This window comes from Pseudophryne corroboree, chromosome 6 (assembly GCF_028390025.1).
Source record: "Pseudophryne corroboree isolate aPseCor3 chromosome 6, aPseCor3.hap2, whole genome shotgun sequence".
Lineage (NCBI taxonomy): Eukaryota > Metazoa > Chordata > Amphibia > Anura > Myobatrachidae > Pseudophryne > Pseudophryne corroboree.
The window spans coordinates 372528117-372550998 of NC_086449.1; the positions used below are offsets into that span (position 1 = coordinate 372528117).

The 22882-nt window shown below is 46.8% G+C and overlaps 1 protein-coding gene across 2 annotated transcripts in view; it reads left to right on the forward strand.

Moving 5' to 3' along the window:
- KCP (kielin cysteine rich BMP regulator) overlaps positions 1–22882 on the forward strand; it is a 288203-nt gene that overhangs the window by 140181 nt on the left and 125140 nt on the right. For both annotated transcript variants that reach the window (XM_063926699.1, XM_063926700.1), the window contains 8 exons: positions 313–406; positions 618–791; positions 1756–1838; positions 2003–2096; positions 7866–8048; positions 8167–8337; positions 13050–13226; positions 20903–20988. In XM_063926699.1, the coding sequence (XP_063782769.1) occupies positions 313–406; positions 618–791; positions 1756–1838; positions 2003–2096; positions 7866–8048; positions 8167–8337; positions 13050–13226; positions 20903–20988 (1062 nt within the window). The remainder of the gene's footprint in view (positions 1–312; positions 407–617; positions 792–1755; positions 1839–2002; positions 2097–7865; positions 8049–8166; positions 8338–13049; positions 13227–20902; positions 20989–22882) is intronic.

The following is a 22882-nucleotide window of genomic DNA, read 5'->3' on the forward strand; positions in this document are numbered from 1 at the left end:
GACCAGGGAGTGTATGAGGAAGCAGAGGTAAACATACAAGTTTAAGGATTGTGTGTAACCTATTTAAGTATAGTTTGATGAATGTGGAATTCTTGAGGGCATTGCTAAGCTGTCTGACAGTGTGAGACTTGTCCTTGTTCTCATTTCCTTTTCTCTTCTCCCCCTACTTAGGTTCATAGCTGGCTTTACAAGTTGTAGATTGTTTGATATGTAATTGGAAGTAAAAGGGGAGCTGTTGGAAGTAATACTTACAGCTAGTTATAATTCTGTCTGTATGGTTTGGAAATTACTGACACATTAATTTGTATGCAGGATGGTACAGTCCACTGTACCCCTATTGTGTGTCCCCCTCTAGCTTGCTCCAGACCAGAGAAGAAGCCTGGCCAATGCTGTGCCACATGCCCAGGTGAGCGACTAATTATGCTAAGGAGCAGTATACATGGCTAGATAGCATATATATCATAAACATATATATCATATGAGTGAGGGACTAATTATGCTAATGAGCAGGATACATGGCTAGATAGCATATGTATCAGAAACCTTTGTATTTGTAATTATTCTTTTTTATTATAGTAACTCAAAATAACAATATTTTTTATTTATGGGCTATTCAGAATGCAGATACCATGACAGTAGCTTCCTAGATGGAGAACATTTCTCCAACCCAATCAATCAGTGCCAGGAATGTGGATGCCAGAATGGACATGTGACCTGTGCAGACAGAGGGTGCCCAGGACCTCAGTGTTCATACCCACTGCCAGGAACCTGCTGTAACAATAACTGCAATGGTGAGCAAGATGAATGGATCTACTATGATTAGGTCTGTCTACAAGATGGGGGTGGTGCAAAATAGTATATTTGCCTGGTTATAAACTGTCTCACTAACTTGACTCTCCACAAATATATGATAACCACCTAAATTGAGATGGATTCTATCGATTGACACCCAAGCCGTTCTTCCTCAGAACATGGTTTCTTGGTTTAAAATAGAAAAATGACTTCCCGTACACAAATGTCTTCTCTCTACTTACCTGTTGCCAGTATTGAGGAGGGCATGGCACAAGCAGAGGAACTCCGTCTGATGAGATGAGACTTTGATCGTGTTTCATTGACAAGACTATAAGCTCCACGGTCTGGCAGTGTATCAGAGCATCAGCTTCATCCTGATTCGCTGCCAGGCTGTGTGACCCCACTGGTGATTGGGCAAGTTATACTAGGGAGGTGGAGATGGAAGAGTTAAATAAGGCATATGACAGACTTGCAGTGTTAGTCTGCCCACCACTCCAGGTCCCCATTAATCTGTTCTGTCCCAGTATTGCTATATGTTATGGGTGTCAAAATAAGAGGTGGTAAGCACTCTATTGAAGCTCTCTCTTGCTTAATTCCAGGGACGTCTAGGTGGGGAGGCAGGTCCTAACATGTCATACATCAGTAAACTCCAGAGTTTTGAGTATAAAATGATAATTCAGAAATATTATCTATGTACTATTTATATCATTTTGTGTTATTCAAATCAATTTTATAGTCAAAACTCACCACCAAATCATATATGTGTAACTCAATTAACAATTACACAAGTTGTCAACACAAATGAATGCCACATGGTGGCTTAACTTTATTGTTTACATTGTTTAAGATGTACAAAGTAAATCGAAGTAAATAAAAGTAAAGGGTCTGATGAGAAGCAACACCTTGTCCAGGGATGAATCTTACACCCTAAATCACTCTTTATTGTTTGCTGCTCTCTTACAGGTTGTAACTATGCTGGTAAAGAATATCCCAACGGTGCAGATTTCCCTCACCCTACCGACAAGTGCCGACAGTGTCACTGCATTGTGAGTACTAACAAGCCTGAGTATTCTCCATAGAGATCAATGGTCTATTTATGTGCATGTGTCAGCCATTTGTCCCTCTTCTTCTACATATTTTTCCTATGGCTAATTTATAGTTTTTGTAAGGAGCACCTCAATCGAAATATATATTGTTTGTCTTTCTGCAGAATGGTAATGTGCAGTGTCTGACGAAACGATGTCCTCCTCTACTTTGTGCTGAGCCATTCCCAGTTCCGGGAGAATGCTGCCCGCAATGCCCAGGTAAGATAGCCTTGTATTATAAAGGATAGCTTCTGTTTTTCTCACTTTTCTCTATCGTCCTAGTGGATGCTGGGGTTCCTGAAAGGACCATGGGGAACAGCGGCTCCGCAGGAGACAGGGCACAAAAAGTAAAGCTTTAGGATCAGGTGGTGTGCACTGGCTCCTCCCCCTATGACCCTCCTCCAAGCCAGTTAGATTTTGTGCCCGGCCGAGAAGGGTGCAATCTAGGTGGCTCTCCTAAAGAGCTGCTTAGGAAAGTTTAGCTTAGGTTTTTTATTTTACAGTGAGTCCTGCTGGCAACAGGATCACTGCAACGAGGGACTTAGGGGAGAAGAAGTGAACTCACCTGCGTGCAGGATGGATTGGCTTCTTGGCTACTGGACATCAGCTCCAGAGGGACGATCACAGGTACAGCCTGGATGGTCACCGGAGCCTTGCCGCCGGCCCCCTTGCAGATGCTGAAGTAAGAAGAGGTCCAGAATCGGCGGCAGAAGACTCCTCAGTCTTCTAAAGGTAGCGCACAGCACTGCAGCTGTGCGCCATTTTCCTCTCAGCACACTTCACACGGCAGTCACTGAGGGTGCAGGGCGCTGGGAGGGGGGCGCCCTGGGAGGCAAATGAATACCTATTTTGGCTAAAAATACCTCACATATAGCCTCCGGAGGCTATATGGAGATATTTAACCCCTGCCAGAATCCGTTAAGAGCGGGAGACGAGGCCGCCCGAAAAAGGGGCGGGGCCTATCTCCTCAGCACACAGCGCCATTTTCCCTCACAGAAAGGCTGGAGGGAAGGCTCCCAGGCTCTCCCCTGCACTGCACTACAGAAACAGGGTTAAAACAGAGAGGGGGGGCACTAATTTGGCGATATGCTTATATATATATTAAGATGCTATAAGGGAAAACACTTATATAAGGTTGTCCCTATGTAATTATAGCGTTTTTGGTGTGTGCTGGCAAACTCTCCCTCTGTCTCTCCAAAGGGCTAGTGGGTCCTGTCCTCTATCAGAGCATTCCCTGTGTGTGTGCTGTGTGTCGGTACGTGTGTGTCGACAGGTAGGAGGACGATGTTGGTGAGGAGGCGGAGCAATTGCCTGTAATGGTGATGTCACTCTCTAGGGAGTCGACACCGGAATGGATGGCTTATTTAGGAAATTACGTGATAATGTCAACACGCTGCAAGGTCGGTTGACGACATGAGACGGCCGACAAACAATTAGTACGGTCCAGACGTCTCAAAAACACCGTCAAGGGTTTTTAAAACGCCCGTTTACTTTAGTCGGTCGACACAGACACAGACAGGGACACTGAATCCAGTGTCGACGGTGAATAAACAAACGTATTCCTTATTAGGGCCACACGTTAAAGGCAATGAAGGAGGTGTTACGTATTTCTGATACTACAAGTACCACAAAAGAGGGTATTATGTGGGATGTGAAAAAACTACCATAGTTTTTCCTGAATCAGATAAATTAAATATAGTGTGTGATGATGCGTGGGTTCCCCCCGATAGAAAATTATGGGCGGTATACCCTTTCCCGCCAGAAGTTAGGGCGCGTTGGGAAACACCCCTTAAGGTGGATAAGGCGCTCACACGCTTATCAAAACAAGTGGCGGTACCGTCTATAGATAGGGCCGTCCTCAAGGACCAGCTGACAAGGCTGGAAAATATAATAAAAAGTATATACACACATACTGGTGTTATACTGCGGCCAGCGATCGCCTCAGCCTGGATGTGCAGAGCTAGGGTGGCTTGGTCGGATTCCCTGACTAAAAATATTGATACCCTTGACAGGGACAGTATTTTATTGACTATAGAGCATTTCTATATATGCGAGATGCACAGAGGGATATTTGCACTCTGGCATCATGAATAAACGCGATGTCCATAACTGCCAGAAGATGTTATGGACACGACAGTGGTCAGGTGATGCAGATTCCAAACGGCACAGTATGGCCGTATAAAGGAAGAGGACTTGTTTGGGGTCGGTCCATCGGACCTGGTGGTCACGGCAACTGCTGGAAAATCCACCGTTTTTTACCCTAAGTCACATCTCTGCAGAAAAAGACACCGTCTTTTCAGCCTCAGTCCTCTCGTCCCTATAAGATCATATCTGCCCAGGGATAGAGGAAAGGGAAGAAGACTGCAACAGGCAGCCTATTCCCAGGAACCGAAGCGTTCCACCGCGTCTGACAAGTTCTCAGCATGGCGCTGAGACCGTACAGGACCCCTGGATCCTACATGTAGTATCCCGGGGGTACAGATGGGAATGTCGAGACGTTTCCCCTTCGCAGGCTCCTGAAGTCTGCTTTACCAAGTCTCCCTCCGACAAGGAGGTAGTATGGGAAAAAATTCACAAGCTGTGTTCCCAGCAGGTGACAATTAAATTACCCCTCCTACTACAGAAAAGGGGTATTATTCCACACTATATTGTGGTACTGAAGCCAGAAGGCTAGGTGAGACTTATTCTAAAAAATTTTTTTTTGAACACTTACAAAGGTTCAAATTAAGATGAAGTCACTCAGAGCAGTGATAACGAACCAGGAAGAAGGGGACTATATAGTGTCCCGGGACATCAGGGATGCTTACCTCTATGTCCCAAATTTGCCCTTCTCACTAAGGGTACCTCAGGTTCGTGGTGCAGAACTGTCACTATCAGTTTCAGACGCTGCCGTTTGGATTGTCCACGGCACCCCGGGGTCTTTACCAAGGTAATGGCCGAATTGATGATTCTTCTTCGAAGAAAAGGCGTCTTAATTATCCCTTACTTGGACGATCTCCTGATAGGGGCATAGTCCAGGGAACAGTTGGAGGTCGGAGTAGCACTATCTCGGATACTGCTACAATCAGCACGGGTGGATTCTAAATATTCCAAAATCGCAGCTGATCCCGACGACACGTCTGCTGTGCCTAGGGATGATTCTGGACACAGTCCAGAAAAAGGTGTTTCTCCCGGAAGAGAAAGCCAGGGAGTTATCCGAGCAAGTCAGGAACCTCCTAAAAACAGTGCATCATTGCACAAGGGTCCTGGTAAAAATGGTGGCTTCCTACGAAGCAATTCCATTCGGCAGATTTCACGTAAGAACTTTTCAGTGGGATCTGCTGGACAAATGGTCCGGATCGCATCTTCAGATGCATCAGCGGATAACCCAATATCCAAGGACAAGGGTGTCTCTCCTGTGGTGGTTATAGAGTGCTCATCTTCTAGAGGGCCGCAGATTCGGCATTCAGGATTGGATGCTGGTAACCACGGAGCCCAGCCTGAGAGGCTGGGGAGCAGTCACACAAGGGAAAAATTTCCAGGGAGTGTGATCAAGTATGGAGACTTTTCTCCACATAAATATACTGGAGCTAAGGGTAAATTTATAATGCTCTAAGCTTAGCAAGACCTCTGCTTCAAGGTCAGCCGGTATTGATCCAGTGGGAAAAACATCACGGCAGTCGCCCACGTAAACAGACAGGGCGACACAAGAAGCAGGAGGGCAATGGCAGAAACTGCAAGGACTTTTCGCTGGGCGGAAAATCATGTGATAACACTGTCAGCAGTTTTTCATCCCGGGAATGGAAACTGGGAAGCAGACTTCCTCAGCACGACCTCCACCCGGGAGAGTGGAAACTTCATTGAGAAGTTTTTTCCACATGATTGTAAACCGTTGGGAAATACCAAAGGTGGACATGATGGCGTCCCGTCTGAACAAAAAACGGGACAGGTATTGCGCCAGGTCAAGGGACCCTCAGGCAATAGATGTGGACGTTCTGGTAACACCGTGGGTGTACCAGTCGGTGTATGTGTTCCCTCCTCTGCTTCTCATACCTAAGGTGCTGAGAATTATAAGACGTAGAGGAGTAAGAACTATACTCATGGCTCCGGATTGGCCAAGAAGGACTTGGTACCCGGAACTTCAAGAGATGCTTACAGAGGTCTTATGGCCTCTGCCGCTAAGAAGGGACTTGCTTCAGCAAGTACCATGTCTGTTCCAAGACTTACCGCAGCTGCGTTTGTCGGCATGGCGATGGAAAGCCGGATCCTAAGGGAAAAAAGGCATTCCGGAAGAGGTCATTCCTACCCTGGTCAAAGCCAGAAAGGAGGTGACCGCACAACATTATCACCACGTGTGGCGAAAATTTGTTGCGTGGTGTGAGGCCAGGAAGGCCCCACAAAGAAATTTCAACTCGGTCGTTTCCTGCATTTCCTGCAAACAGGAGTGTCTATGGGCCTCAAATTGGGGTCCATTAAGGTTCAAATTCGGCCCTGTAAATTTTCTTCCAGAAAGAATTGGCTTCAGTTCCTGAAGTCCAGAAGTTTGTCAAGGGAGTATTGCATATACAAACCCCTTTTTTGTGCCTCCAGTGGCACTGTGGGATCTCAACGTAGTTCTGGGATTTCTCAAATCACATTGGTTTAAAACCAGTCAAATATGTGGATTTGCAGCATCTCACATAAAAAGTGACCATGCTCTTGGCCCTGGCCTGGACCAGGCGAGTGTCAAATTGGTGGTTTTTTCTCAAAAATGCCCATATCTGTTTGTCCATTCGGACAGGGCAGAGCTGCGGACTCGTCCCCAGTTCTCTCCCTAAGGTGGTGTCAGTGTTTCACCTGAACCAGCTTATTGTGGTGCCTTGCACCTACTAGGGACTTGGAGGACTCCAAGTTGCTAGAAGTTGTCAGGGCCCTGAAAATATATTCCAGGACAGCTGGAGTCAGAAAATCTGACTCGCTGTTTATACTGTATGCACCCAACAAGTTGGGTGCGCCTGCTTCTAAGCAGTCGATTGCTCGTTGGATTTGTAACACAATTCAACTTGCACATTCTGAGGCAGGCCTGCCACAGTCTAAATCGGTTAAGGCCCATTCCACAAGGAAGGTGGGCTCATCTTGGGCGGCTGCCCGAGAGGTCTCGGCATTACAACTCTGCCGAGCAGCTACGTGGTCAGGGGAGAACACGTTTGTAAAATTCTACAAATTTGATATCCTGGCAAAAGAGGACCTGGAGTTCTCTCATTCGGTGCTGCAGAGTCATCCGCACTCTCCCGCCCGTTTGGGAGCTTTGGTATAATCCCCATGGTCCTTTCAGGAACCCCAGCATCCACTAGGACGATAGAGAAAATAAGAATTTACTTACCGATAATTCTATTTCTCGGAGTCCGTAGTGGATGCTGGGCGCCCATCCCAAGTGCGGATTATCTGCAATACTTGTACATAGTTACAAAAATCGGGTTATTATTGTTGTGAGCCATCTTTTCAGAGGCTCCGCTGTTATCATACTGTTAACTGGGTTTAGATCACAAGTTGTACGGTGTGATTGGTGTGGCTGGTATGAGTCTTACCCGGGATTCAAAATTCCTCCCTTATTGTGTACGCTCGTCCGGGCACAGTACCTAACTGGCTTGGAGGAGGGTCATAGGGGGAGGAGCCAGTGCACACCACCTGATCCTAAAGCTTTACTTTTTGTGCCCTGTCTCCTGCGGAGCCGCTGTTCCCCATGGTCCTTTCAGGAACCCCAGCATCCACTACGGACTCCGAGAAATAGAATTATCGGTAAGTAAATTCTTATTTTTTCCCCAAGATATTGAACTTGGGCTGATTTAAATAATCTATTTGAAGAATATCATATTGTTATTGTTAACCTTTTGTTCTGGGTGGAAACTGCAGTTACATATGTGGTAGATGTTCCTCAGAAGGTGTTCTAAGATAAGTATACATTTTTTAGGTTACATTTTAGTGGCATGCTTTCTTCAGTGTAGCTGATAACCCATCCTGTTTCTGCAGTGCCACCAGCTGACTGCCCCTACTCTGGAATCAGTTACAGACACATGCAACGTTTCTATGATCCATCAGACAAATGTCGTGACTGTATCTGTAATAATGGCACTGTGACCTGCCAACGCAAGCCCTGTGCCCCTATACCCTGCACCCATCCTCTTCAGGGAGACTGCTGCCGATCCTGTGATGGTAACATAAGCCCAGCATCATGATTTGCATTTGTTTGCATATAAAATAGGGGGTTATCATCATTTAAGCTGAATAGCATCATTATAGAGTCATAATTACCTCTTTGGTTCGTCTCTAGGTTGTCTTCTATCAGGAAAAGAGCTCGCTAATGGTGAGCAGTTCCCAGAGACATCTGATCCCTGCAAAATGTGTGTTTGCTGGGAGGGGAGTGTGAATTGCCAGCTTAAGACATGCCCTGTCCTCCATTGCCCCTATCCAGCTCCTGGTCAGTGCTGCAAAGAGTGTCAAGGTGAAGACTACTGCATACTGTACAATACATTGTATAATGTTAGACAAACATTCCATTAACTCACACTTGCCTGCTACTCCCATACTATTTCCCCTTCTTTCCAACTACTATTTGTACCTGCATTATCAGACAACCTCTTATATTTCCCTCTCACCATCTCTTGACTGTTCTTTCTTTTTCATCCACTAGGGGTCACTGGAGTACTCTTGGGATATGGATGGGACGTTAGCAGGGATATGCACATTTAAATATTTAAATTAGTAACCCTCCACCCCATCCATACTCCCAAGATGCCTCAGTGTTTTTTTGTGACTCACTGGGAAGGCACACGTTTGGAGGGATCTCCAGACTTAACTTTTCTTTCAAAATAATCTTTCTTTTTTTCACTTCCCCATCCCTTCCCAGCTTACTAGGAAATGTGAGTCTGCGTTTGGTGGTGGTACTGAGTGCAGCATAGGCTTGTCTGCACTCAGGAGGGGAGCCCCGCCATAGACCTCAATCAGCGTGTGCTGATGTCAGAGTAAAGGCTGCAGGAACTGGACCTAGCTTGGTCAGAGAAGCCCCGTCAGAGCCTCCACAGTACTGAGGTAAGGAGCGGGCAGGCAGCTCACACTGCCGCCACTCCGTTGTGCCAGTGTATTACTGTGGGAGCGGGGTGGTCATCTCATGCTGCCGCCCCGCCATGTGTGTGGGGACTTAATGTTTCACTGTGTAACTGTGCAAAGACCCCCTAGCCCAGCCGCGGTCAGCCTAGCTGCCGCCACTGGGCGCCATGGCTCCCCGGCTTGCATACATGGTCAGCTTCCTTACCGCTGGCCGCCCGTCTCTCCTCTCAACAGCCGCGGACAGCTTCCACTGCTGCTGCGGGCCGCCCCTCACTACTGTGATCACAGCCGCGGACAGCTCTCACTGCTGCCGTGGCTCCCAAGTCTCCGTGCCCCTGCATTACTTCTCAAGGGGGGAAATCGGGGAGTGATGTTAAAATTCATTAGTGCTAGCCAGGCTCCCAGCAGCAGGCAGCACGCGGTTCACACATAGATGGAGTCTAATGTATAAAGCAATGGGGTCCCTGGTCCAGCGTTTCCCCTCATATAGGGGGGATGGCTTTGGTTAGTGGGGGTAATACAGGCTATTAAGCCTGCAAACATTGCTTTGTATGATACATATATCTTAATACTGTATATGTGTTTGAAAAAAAAGAAGCCAAGCACATGGCTGGACGCCATTTTAACACAACTTACTGCTTCTTCTTGCGGGAATTTGCTGTCAGTCCTACAACACACGGCCACTGGAGGGGGCAGGGGTGTTAGTAGGAATTGCGGTGAAGCACTCACTTAACAGAAATTTGTGGGTACAAAGTGCAGTGCACTTCTGGCTTATACACGCTTTAGTTAAATTTTTTACTGAGTCCTGGGACTTTTGTTTCACTGTATACCTGTCTGTCTGTGTGCATGATGAGTAAAGCTAAAAAACAGAGGGCAACTGTGTGTTTTCCTTACTCAGATTCTTTGAACCTAAAGGGGCTCAATCATTACGTCACTTACTACAGGTTCAACTTCAAGATGGAATCCCTGCGATCAATGATTACAGGTTTAGAACCACAAGAATTCATGATTTCGCTGGATCTCAAGGATGCGTACTTACACATTCCAATTTGGCCACCGCATCAGGCGTACTTAAGGTTTGCAGTACAACAAAACCATTATCAATTTCAGGCACTACCGTTTGGCCTCTTATCAGCGCCTCGGGTATTCACAAGGTGATGTCTGTGATGATAGCTCATCTCAGATCCCTGGGAGTAATAATTGTTCCGTACTTAGACAACCTTCTCATCAAGGCTCCGTCTCAACAAATACTCCTTCAAAATGCCTTACTGACGTACAATGTACTAGTTCAGCACGGTTGGATTGTCAACTTAAAAAAATCAAGCCTTGTCGCATATCAAAGAATTCAATTTCTAGGAATGATTCTGGATACGGTGGCTCAACAAATTTACCTGCCAGAACAGAAGCCACAAAGTATTCATCATCTGGTACAGTTAGTGCTCAAACCACGGACAGTCTCGGTGCATTTGTGCATTCGACTGTTAGGAAAGATGGTGACATCTTTCAAAGCACTCCAGTTCGGAAGATTTTACTCACGTCCTTTTCAACTGGATCTTCTCGCACAGTGGTCAGACTCTCATCTACAGATTCATCAGATGGTGCAGTTGTCTCCAGAGGGCCAGAGTATCACTACCCTGATGGCTCCACATACACAATCACACCGTGGGAAAAAGATACAGAGCCTGGAATTGGATAATTCTGACGACGGATGCAAGTCTCAGAGGTTGGGGAGCAGTGGTCCTACATTGCCAGCTTCAGGGTCTATGGTCAGACCGAAAAAGATTACTGTCAATAAATGTCCTGGAACTCAGGGCAATTAACAACGCGCTGCGACAGGCAGTTCACATGCTCCAGTCTCAGACTGTTCAGGTTCTGTCAGACAATGCGATGGCATCAACAAACAAGGAGGGTCTTAAAGTCACATAGCCATGCAAGAAGTTGCTTGAATCCTGAATTGGGCCGAGCATCACCAAGTGACATTGTCGGCAGTGTTCATTCCAGGAGTGGACCAGATTATCTCAGCTGTCAGGATTTTCATCCAGGAGAATGGGCTTTAAATCCAGAAATGTTCCAGATGTTGGTCCAGCGGTGGGGTTACCCACAGGTGGATCTAATTGCATCTCGCCAAAATCATCAAACACCCCGGTATGTGTTCAGAACAAGAGATCCAAAGGCAGTGGCAGTGGATGCTCTCACAATAGCGTGGCCGTATAGCCTTGTATATCTATTTCCACCATTTCCGCTGCTTCCTCGGTTGCTAAAGAGAATCCACGACCGTCATACTAGTGGCGCCTCATTGGACCTGGAGAGTGTGGTTCTCAGATCTCCGTGTTCTACTCGCAGATGATCCGTGGTCACTTCTGCTATGACCAGACCTACTACAACAGGGTCCATTCCTTTACCCCGATTTAGCGCGAGAGAGTCGGTTATACCAACCATGTTACGTGCTAGGAAGCCTGTTACAGCAGCTCATTATAACAGGATTTGGTGAGCTTATATAGGTTGGTGTGAAGCTCGGAAGTTTCCGTCGTCTTCTTTCAAGTTATCCCGTGTTTTGCTATTTTTACAGGCGGGGTTAGATGGAGAACTACGTTTAGCTACACTAAAGGTGCAGGTCTCTGCCTTGTCAATTTTCTTTCAAAGGCGTTTAGACCTTTTGCCAACAGTTCATACTTTCCTGCAAGGTGTCCTTAGAGTTCAACCTCCTTTCATACCACCTACAGCTCCATGTGACTTGAACCTAGATTTAGATTTTTTGCAGTATTCAATTTTTGAACCCTTACAACACGTGGATGTTAAGTTTCTAACTTGAAAAACAGTGTTTCTCGTAGCCTTAGCTGCGGCAAGGCATGTTTCAGAATTGAGTGCCTTGACATGCAACTTCAGACGATTCCCGCTTTTCTACCAAAGGTAGTATCTTCTTATGACATAAATCAACCAATCTTAGTTCCTGTTTTTTCAGAAGGTTCAGGATCTCCAGCTACTTTGGATGTGGTACGCGCACTTCGCGTTTATGTAGCTCGAACATCAACAGTATGTAAAATGGATACATTGTTTGTTCTCTATGATGCAGTCAAGATAGGTTGGCCAGCTTCCAAACATACCTTGGATAGATGGATTAAGCTGACCATTCGTCAAGCCTACTTTTATGCTAGTCTACAACCGCCTGCATCCGTTTCAGCACATTCCATGCGTTCTGTGGGAACGTCGTGGGCAACAGGTCATGGAGCTTCTATGACGCAACTTTGCCGTGCAGCTACATGGTCATCAGTGCACAAGTTTGTGCACTTTTACAAGTTTGATACGTTTGCGGCATCAGCATCTAGCTTTGGCCGTCTAGTGTTACAGGTGCCAACCAGCTCTCCCGCCCAAGGGGGAAACTTTGGTACATCCCAAGAGTACTCCAGTGACCCCTGGTGGATGAAAAAGAAAATAGGATTTTGGTACTTACCAGATAAATCCTTTTCTTTGGATCCACAAGGGGACACTGGACGCCCACCCTGAGCAGTGTCACATGGCTTGTGGTAAGTTCAGTAAATCTTATGGTCACACATTCTCACTGACTTGATGGAATGTTAAGGTGATTGTTATCTATTGTCGTGTCTACTTTCTAGTTTATAGTTGTCCGTTATGTTATAATGTTATATGTAATTCTCCATTGTTCATCCTCTCTATCACTCTTGTTTGGCTCAGTAAAAAACACTGAGGCATCTTGGGAATATGGAGGGAGTGGAGGGTTAATAATTTAAATATTTAAATGTACCTATCCCTGCTAATGCCCCGTCCACATCCCAAGAGTACTCCAGTGTCACCTGTGGATTCAAAGAAAAGGATTTATCTGGTAAGTACCAAAATCCTATTTTTCATCTGGTTACTTGTGCAGCAAGCTAATACATAATATGTACCTTAATTGTGACTTTTTGTAAATGCATCATTACAAATATACTGAGAGTAGGGTGATCATAGCGACTAGTATCTCTGTGTGCTCTCCTAGTGTTTTTGTGACATTATTCAGCAGATTTGCATGCAGATCTTTTGTTAATGTGGCATATAATTATATTACAGGAATTTGCCATTATTGTGTGTGTGTGTGTAATTATCCTGCAGATTGCCAGTATCTGGGTGAGGTGTACCTGAATGGCCAAGAGTTTTCATCCCCGCAGGATTCGTGTAGTCGATGTGTCTGTGCCGATGGTTTTGTCACCTGTAACAAAAAGCCTTGTTATAAACCCGGCTGTACTCATCCTAGTACCCCACCAGGAAACTGCTGCCCTGTCTGTGATGGTGCGTAATAAGGAAAGGGTTCTCACACTGGTATTTCACTATTTGTAAACCTACAGTAGCTATTTGTTCTGTCTCTTTCTTTTATGCTATTATTTATCTAGACCTACAGTATTACAGGAAGATCATGGAAGGCTATATTATGTTACTGCTCTTGTGCGTTATTTAATCCAAATCAAAACATCCCATTGAACATTAAACTATGTAGAGGAGTAACTAGCAGTATCAGTTATAGTATTTGTGATAAATTCTATTTCTCTGACGTCCTAGTGGATGCTGGGACTCCGTCAGGACCATGGGGATTAGCGGCTCCGCAGGAGACAGGGCACAAAAGTAAAAGCTTTAGGATCAGGTGGTGTGCACTGGCTCCTCCCCCTATGACCCTCCTCCAAGCCTCAGTTAGATTTTTGTGCCCGGCCGAGAAGGGTGCAATCTAGGTGGCTCTCCTAAAGAGCTGCTTAGAGTAAAAGTTTTGTTAGGTTTTTTATTTTCAGTGAGTCCTGCTGGCAACAGGCTCACTGCTACGAGGGACTTAGGGGAGAAGAAGTGAACTCACCTGCGTGCAGGATGGATTGGCTTCTTAGGCTACTGGACACCATTAGCTCCAGAGGGATCGAACACAGGCCCAGCCATGGAGTCCGGTCCCAGAGCCGCGCCGCCGACCCCCTTGCAGATGCCGAAGAGTGAAGAGGTCCAGAAACCGGCGGCAGAAGACTTTTCAGTCTTCATGAGGTAGCGCACAGCACTGCAGCTGTGCGCCATTGTTGTCAGCACACTTCACACCAGCGGTCACTGAGGGTGCAGGGCGCTGGGGGGGGCGCCCTGGGCAGCAATGAAATACCTATACTGGCTAAAAGATACATCACATATAGCCCCTGGGGCTATATGGATGTATTTAACCCCTGCCAGGTCTCAGAAAAACGGGAGAAGAAGCCCGCCGAAAAGGGGGCGGGGCCTATTCTCCTCAGCACACAGCGCCATTTTCCCTCACAGAAATGCTGGTGGGAAGGCTCCCAGGCTCTCCCCTGCACTGCACTACAGAAACAGGGTTAAAACAGAGAGGGGGGGCACTTATTTGGCGATATGATTATATATATTAAGATGCTATAAGGGAAAAACACTTATATAAAGGTTGTCCCTGTATAATTATAGCGTTTTGGTGTGTGCTGGCAAACTCTCCCTCTGTCTCTCCAAAGGGCTAGTGGGGTCCTGTCCTCTATCAGAGCATTCCCGGTGTGTGTGCTGTGTGTCGGTACGTGTGTGTCGACATGTATGAGGACGATGTTGGTGAGGAGGCGGAGCAATTGCCTGTAATGGTGATGTCACTCTCTAGGGAGTCGACACCGGAATGGATGGCTTATTTAAGGAATTACGTGATAATGTCAACACGCTGCAAGGTCGGTTGACGACATGAGACGGCCGGCAAACCAATTAGTACCTGTCCAGGCGTCTCAAACACCGTCAGGGGCGTTAAAACGTCCTTTTACCTCAGTCGGTCGACACAGACACGGACACTGACTCCAGTGTCGACGGTGAAGAAACAAACGTATTTTCCTTTAGGGCCACACGTTACTTGTTAAGGGCAATGAAGGAGGTGTTACATATTTCTGATACTACAAGTACCACAAAAAAGGGTATTATGTGGAGTGTGAAAAAACTACCTGTAGTTTTTCCTGAATCAGATAAATTAAATGAAGTGTGTGATGATGCGTGGGTTTCCCCCGATAGAAAATTATTGGCGGTATACCCTTTCCCGCCAGAAGTTAGGGCGCGTTGGGAAACACCCCTTAGGGTGGATAAGGCGCTCACACGCTTATCAAAACAAGTGGCGGTACCGTCTCCAGATAGGGCCGCCCTCAAGGAGCCAGCTGATAGGAGGCTGGAAAATATCCTAAAAAGTATATACACACATACTGGTGTTATACTGCGACCAGCGATCGCCTCAGCCTGGATGTGCAGCGCTGGGGTGGCTTGGTCGGATTCCCTGACTGAAAATATTGATACCCTTGACAGGGACAGTATTTTATTGACTATAGAGCATTTAAAGGATGCATTTCTATATATGCGAGATGCACAGAGGGATATTTGCACTCTGGCATCAAGAGTAAGTGCGATGTCCATATCTGCCAGAAGTTGTTTATGGACACGACAGTGGTCAGGTGATGCAGATTCCAAACGGCACATGGAAGTATTGCCGTATAAAGGAGAAAAAGACAACGTCTTTTCAGCCTCAGTCCTTTCGTCCCCATAAGGGCAAGCGGGCAAAAGGCCAGTCATATCTGCCATGGGATAGAGGAAAGGGAAGAAGACTGCAGCAGGCAGCCCATTCCCAGGAACAGAAGCCCTCCACCGCTTCTGCCAAGTCCTCAGCATGACGCTGGGGCCGTACAAGCGGACTCAGGTGCGGTGGGGGGTCGTCTCAAGAGTTTCAGCACGCAGTGGGCTCACTCGCAAGTGGACCCCTGGATCCTACAAGTAGTATCCCAGGGGTACAGATTGGAAATTCGAGACTCCTCCCCCTCGCAGGTTCCTGAGGTCTGCTTTACCAACGTCTCCCTCCGACAGGGAGGCAGTAGTGGAAACAATTCACAAGCTGTATTCCCAGCAGGTGATAATCAAAGTCCCCCTCCTACAACAAGGAAAGGGGTATTATTCCACACTATGGCCCTCATTCCGAGTTGTTCGCTCGGTATTTTTCATCGCATCGCAATGAAAATCCGCTTAGTACGCATGCGCAATATTCGCACTGCGACTGCGCCAAGTAATTTAACAATGAAGATAGTATTTTTACTCACGGCTTTTTCGTCGCTCCGGCGATCGTAATGTGATTGACAGGAAATGGGTGTTACTGGGCGGAAACACGGCGTTTTATGGGCGTGTGGTTGAAAACGCTACCGTTTCCGGAAAAAACGCAGGAGTGGCTGGAGAAACGGAGGAGTGTCTGGGCGAACGCTGGGTGTGTTTGTGACGTCAAACCATGAACGACAAGCACTGAACTGATCGCACAGGCAGAGTAAGGTTGAAGTTACTCAGAAACTGCTCAGTAGTTTGTAATCGCAATATTGCGAATACATCGGTCGCAATTTTAAGAAGCCAAGATACACTCCCAGTAGGCGTAGGCTTAGCGTGTGTAACTCTGCTAAATTCGCCTTGCGACCGATCAACTCGGAATGAGGGCCTATATTGTGGTACTGAAGCCAGACGGCTCGGTGAGACCTATTCTAAATCTGAAATATTTGAACACTTACATACAAAGGTTTAAATCAAGATGGAGTCACTCAGAGCAGTGATAGCGAACCAGGAAGAAGGGGACTATATGGTGTCCCGGGACATCAGGGATGCTTACCTCCATGTCCCAATTTGCCCTTCTCACCAAGGGTACCTCAGGTTCGTGGTACAGAACTGTCACTATCAGTTTCAGACGCTGCCGGTTGGATTGTCCACGGCACCCCGGGTCCTTACCAAGGTAATGGTCGAAATGATGATTCTTCTTCAAAGAAAATGGACGATCTCCTGATAAGGGCAAGGTCCAGAGAACAGTTGGAGGTCGGAGTAGCACTATCTCAAGTAGTTCTACGACAGCACGGGTGGATTCTAAATATTCCAAAACCGCAGCTGTTTCCGACGACACGTCTGCTGTTCCTAGGGATGATTCTGGACACAGTCCAGAAAAAGGTGTTTCTCCCGGAGAAGAAAGCCAGGGAGTTATCCGAGCTAGTCAGGAACCTCCTAAAACCAGGAAAAGTGTCAGTGCATCATTGCACAAGGGTCCTGGGAAAAATGGTGGCTTCTTACGAAGCGATTCCATTCGGCAGATTTCACGCAAGAACTTTTCAGTGGGATCTGCTGGAAAAATGGTCCGGATCGCATCTTCAGATGCATCAGCGGATAACCCTGTCTCCAAGGACAAGGGTGTTTCTTCTGCGGTGGCTGCAGAGTGCTCATCTACTAAAGGGCCGCAGATTCGGCATTCAGGACTGGGTCCTGGTGACCACGGATGCCAGCCTGAGAGGCTGGGGAGCAGTCACACAGGGAAAAAATTTCCAGGGAGTGTGATCAAGTCTGGAGACTTCTCTCCACATAAATATACTGGAGCTAAGGGCAATTTACGATGTTCTAAGCTTAGCAAGACCTCTGCTTCAAGGTCAGCCGGTATTGATCCAGTGGGACAACATCACGGCAGTCGCCCACGTAAACAGACAGGGCGGCACAAGAAGCAGGAGGGCAATGGCAGAGACTGCAAGGATTCTTCGCTGGGCGAAAAATCATGTGATAGCACTGTCAGCAGTGTTCATTCCGGGAGTGGACAACTGGGAAGCAGACTTCCTCAGCAGGCACGACCTCCACCCGGGAGAGTGGGGACTTCATCGGGAAGTATTCCACATGATTGTGAACCGTTGGGAAGACCAAAGGTGGACATGATGGCGTCCCGCCTGAACAAAAAACTGGACAGGTATTGCGCCAGGTCAAGAAACCCTCAAGCAATAGCTGTGGACGTTCTGGTAACACCGTGGGTGTACCAGTCGGTGTATGTGTTCCCTCCTCTGCTTCTCATACCCAAGGTACTGAGAATTATAAGACGTAGAGGAGTAAGAACTATACTCGTGGCTCCGGATTGGCCAAGAAGGACGTGGCACCCGGAACTTCAAGAAATGCTCACAGAGGACTCATGGCCTCTGCCGCTAAGAAGGGACTTGCTCCAGGTCTGTTCCAAGACTTACCGCGGCTGCGTTTGACGGCATGGCGGTGGAACGCCGGATCCTAAGGGAAAAAGGCATTCCGGAAGAGGTCATTCCTACCCTGGTCAAAGCCAGGAAGGAGGTGACCGCACAACATTATCACCACATGTGGCGAAAATATGTTGCGTGGTGTGAGGCCAGGAAGGCCCCACGAAGAAATTTCAACTCGGTCGATTCCTGCATTTCCTGCAAACAGGAGTGTCTATGGGCCTCAAATTGGGGTCCATTAAGGTTCAAATTTCGGCCCTGTCAATTTTCTTCCAGAAAGAATTGGCTTCAGTTCCTGAAGTCCAGAAGTTTGTCAAGGGAGTATTGCATATACAACCCCCTTTTTGTGCCTCCAGTGGCACTGTGGGATCTCAACGTAGTTCTGGGATTCCTCAAATCACATTTTAAACCGCTCAAATCTGTGGATTTGAAATATCTCACATGAAAAGTGACCATGCTGTTGGCCCTGGCCTCGGCCAGGCGAGTGTCAGAATTGGCGGCTTTGTCTCACAAAAGCCATATCTGATTGTCCATTCGGACAGGGCAGAGCTGCGGACTCGTCCCCAGTTTCTCCCTAAGGTGGTGTCAGCGTTTCACCTGAACCAGCTTATTGTGGTACCTGCGGCTACTAGGGACTTGGAGGACTCCAAGTTGCTAGATGTTGTCAGGGCCCTGAAAATATAGGTTTCCAGGACGGCTGGAGTCAGGAAAACTGACTTGCTGTTATCCTGTATGCACCCAACAAACTGGGTGCTCTTGCTTCTAAGCAGACGATTGCTAGTTGGATGTGTAGTACAATTCAGCTTGCACATTCTGTGGCAGGCCTGCCACAGCCAAAATATGTAAATGCCCATTTCACAAGGAAGGTGGGCTCATCTTGGGCGGCTGCCCGAGGGGTCTCGGTTTTACAACTTTGCCGAGCTGCTACTTGGTCAGGGGCAAACACGTTTGCAAAATTCTACAAATTTGATATCCTGGCTGAGGAGGACCTGGAGTTCTCTCATTCGGTGCTGCAGAGTCATCCGCACTCTCCCGCCCGTTTGGGAGCTTTGGTATAATCCCCATGGTCCTGACGGAGTCCCAGCATCCACTAGGACGTCAGAGAAAATAAGAATTTACTTACCGATAATTCTATTTCTCGTAGTCCGTAGTGGATGCTGGGCGCCCATCCCAAGTGCGGATTGTCTGCAATACTTGTACATAGTTATTGTTACAATAATCGGGTTATTATTGTTGTGAGCCATCTTTTCAGAGGCTCCGCTGTTATCATGCTGTTAACTGGGTTCAGATCACAGGTTGTACAGTGTGATTGGTGTGGCTGGTATGAGTCTTACCCGGGATTCAAAATCCTTCCTTATTGTGTACGCTCGTCCGGGCACAGTATCCTAACTGAGGCTTGGAGGAGGGTCATAGGGGGAGGAGCCAGTGCACACCACCTGATCCTAAAGCTTTTACTTTTGTGCCCTGTCTCCTGCGGAGCCGCTAATCCCCATGGTCCTGACGGAGTCCCAGCATCCACTACGGACTACGAGAAATAGAATTATCGGTAAGTAAATTCTTATTTTTAATCACAAAGTTGTTGAGCTGGAAATTTATTAATAAATTACAAATATTCTCTCTGTACAGCACTGCACAATATGATGGCGATATATAAATAAACAATATCCATAATAAAAATGATAATAGCTTTTTTGTTGCTATTCCAGCTACTCTTCATAATCAGATTGCAATGAATGTTTATCACTACTCTTTGAACCAGGGTCACCGCATATAGGGCCTAATTCAGACCTGATAACTCGCTAGCTATTTTTTGCAGCGCTGCAATCACATAGTCGCCGCCTATAGGAGAGTGTATTTTTGCTTTGATAGTGTGCATACGCATGTGCAGCCGAGCGGTACAAAAAAGATTTGTGCAGTTTCTGAGTGGCCCAGGACTTACTCAGCTGCTGCGATCACTTCAGCCTGTCCGGGCCCGGAATTGACGTCAGACACCCGCCCTGCAAACGCTTGGACATGCCTGCGTTTTTCCTACCACTCCCAGAAAATGGTCAGTTGCCACCCAATAACACCTTCTTCCAGTCAATCATCTTGAGATCGGCTGTGCAATGGATTCTTCGTTAAATCCATCGCACAGCAACGATTCGCTTTGTACCCGTACGACGCGCCTGCGCATTGCGGTGCATATGCATGCGCAGTTCTGACCTGATCGCAGCGCTGCGAAAAAATTGTTTGTATACAAACCAGTAATTTATTATGATACATAGTTTCACAAGTTCGTCAGATCCACGTTAATCTCCTATTGCCCGTTCTTACAGCAACATTTGAAATACCTAATAGCAACATCACTGGGTTTGTGAATGTCTTGTGGCAAATCTAACTTAAAAGAAGTTGATTCTTTAATATACAGATAGCGATTATTTTTATAGAGATAACTTGCTGTATTTGAAAATAAATATACACTTGTTTATGGTATAGCTAGCCTTTACATTACATGAAAAAGAGATTCTCATAACCTCTGCAGTGTTCTTAAACAGTTTCTCCAAAGTCCTTGGCTTCCCTTTTTCAAAAGTCTGCAATGTTATTAAGGGGTTTGCTTCTCATGTAAAGATTATTATTTAAAAACTAGTTACCAGCCCGGCAAAATAACGGAACAACATAACAGTAATGTCAGCGCTGGCGCTGTGAGCATCCTAACAGAGCAACATTTAAATTGCTCCATTGGGCATCATCTAACGGCTACCGTGTGCAAAACACTTGAATTTTCCTATAAAGGTGAGGAGTAGTGTTAGCCTTTTATTATATAGGATATATTAATATAAGCAGCATGAGGGCCTAAGGTTCATTTTCTCTTGCTGTTCCTATTTTATTTCCTTATTCTCGCACATATCTCTTTCTTGTTAGTCACCTTTTTTTTGTCTTTAATACCATATCCTTTCCTGTTCCCAAAAACAGGATGTTCATATAATGGCGTGGAACTGATTAATGGCCAAGCTATCCCTGACCCTTCTATCCCAGCTTGTTCGGAGTGTACCTGCAGAGTGAGTGATGTTTGTAATAGAGATAAGTGTATGTACTGTTCAGTAAGTCCTATTCCGCAAGCATGCTGAGTGATTCATCATGTCAGTGGAAGCAGCAGCCAAGCTAGCTTACACAGGTCACTCCTTACTGATACCATGTATTTCTGCAGTGGGGTACACTGGTATTCCACAGGGAATAACATCGGGGTGTAGAGCTGGATCTTGATCCGAGGCACCAACAGGCTAAAACTTTGACTGTTCCCAGGATGCACTGCACTGCCTCCTCTATAGCCCCGCCTCCAGGCACTGGAGCTCAGTTTGTAAGTTGGTGCCTGCAAAGCAGGCAGCTAACAGGTGGGGCTGCGCTAGGCAGCCCTGAAAAGAGCTGTTTGAGAAGACTTCAAGGGCCGCAGCACTGGTTGTGTCATTCTGACATTCTGTGCTGCAGCTCCATCATCTCCCCCAGCAGCGCTGCATACTCACGCGGCCGTGTTCCCAGGTACTTGCAGCAGAGGCGCACAGGTCATCAGGCACACCGCCGCTGCCGCTCTCCAGGATAGCGTGGCTGCACATCAGGGAGGAGGTAAGAGGGCCCCCCAGGTGGGATCCGCTGGTAATTGCGATCCGGTCACGGCCCCAGGAGACGGACGCGCCAGTGGCGTGGACACTGTACTGCACAGGGACCCCACTATATCCACCAGGGCAGGGAGCACAGGTCGGATTTACTAAAATCCGTTTCACGTAGGCTCCACAGTACCCGGTGGTGAGGACCAACATAGGGGATAAGGCGCTGACCTGTAGCCCCTCCCCCAGCTCCCGGCGCCATCTACTGCTGGTGTTCCCGCCCTGGAGCTGCATTTCACTCTCCCTCAATCCCTGACAGGGATTTTGGCTCCATCTTCACTACTAGCTGGGCTGAATCTCCAGGACTGCATGGCTCTATCTCCCCTGTAAAGCCGCCTGTCTCATCAGCACTGTGCATTTACAGACACTTAAGTATTCTACATGTCATTTTAGACAGTGTTAGTTAAGAACAAGTGTACTGCTATCTGAATATTTAGTACAAGTATTATGTGATATACATCCAGTATCTACCGTGCATTGTTATATCTCTAGACATACATATCTATATGTAATTATACTAGTCCAGTGCAGTTTTATTGTTTATATGTAAAAACTTCTACATTGTACCTGTGATTGAGTGTGCCTGTAGCTGCTGTGTGGATTCCATTCTTGTGTATCACACGTATTACTATCACTATATTCTGTACCCTAGGGGGCTAGGTGCGTCAGGGTCTCATATATATATATATATATATATATATATATAGTGCTACACAGGATATACTGTTTTGTATTTTTCTCTGTGTTTTTTTAGTCACCTCATACCACTTAAATCCTTTGTTTGTGCTCTGTATGTACAGTCACATAACACAAGGGGTTATTTCCAGGTATTGTATTTGTCTGGCTATATTGTACTGTCGCGCTCTAAGGCTACATTCCCTATAATGTCTGCCACACAAGGCGGGAAATCCGCAGACGCTCCTGCATCATGCAGTGCTGGCTCCACGGATTTACCTGAAGGGGAAGTTTTAGCTGCTGGTTCAGGCCCTGGGTGCCATGCATCTCCGAGCCAGCCCGCAACACCTGTGGCCAATCAGGAACCACCCTGGGCAGCATTTTCAAACATGCTGACTGTCCTGTGGGACCTCCTTTGCCATTACAGCCGCATATTGTCCCTGAGGTGAACTCGCCATGGGCGGATTCGCTATCTACCCAGGTGCAAAAATTATATAACTCTTTAATTGCTCAAAAATTTACCCCTCACCCCTCGGGGGCCAAGGGGTCCTCTAAGCGGGTCATTTCTTCCTCACAATCCACTAATATTTCGAATAATTCTTCTGATGAAGATGGG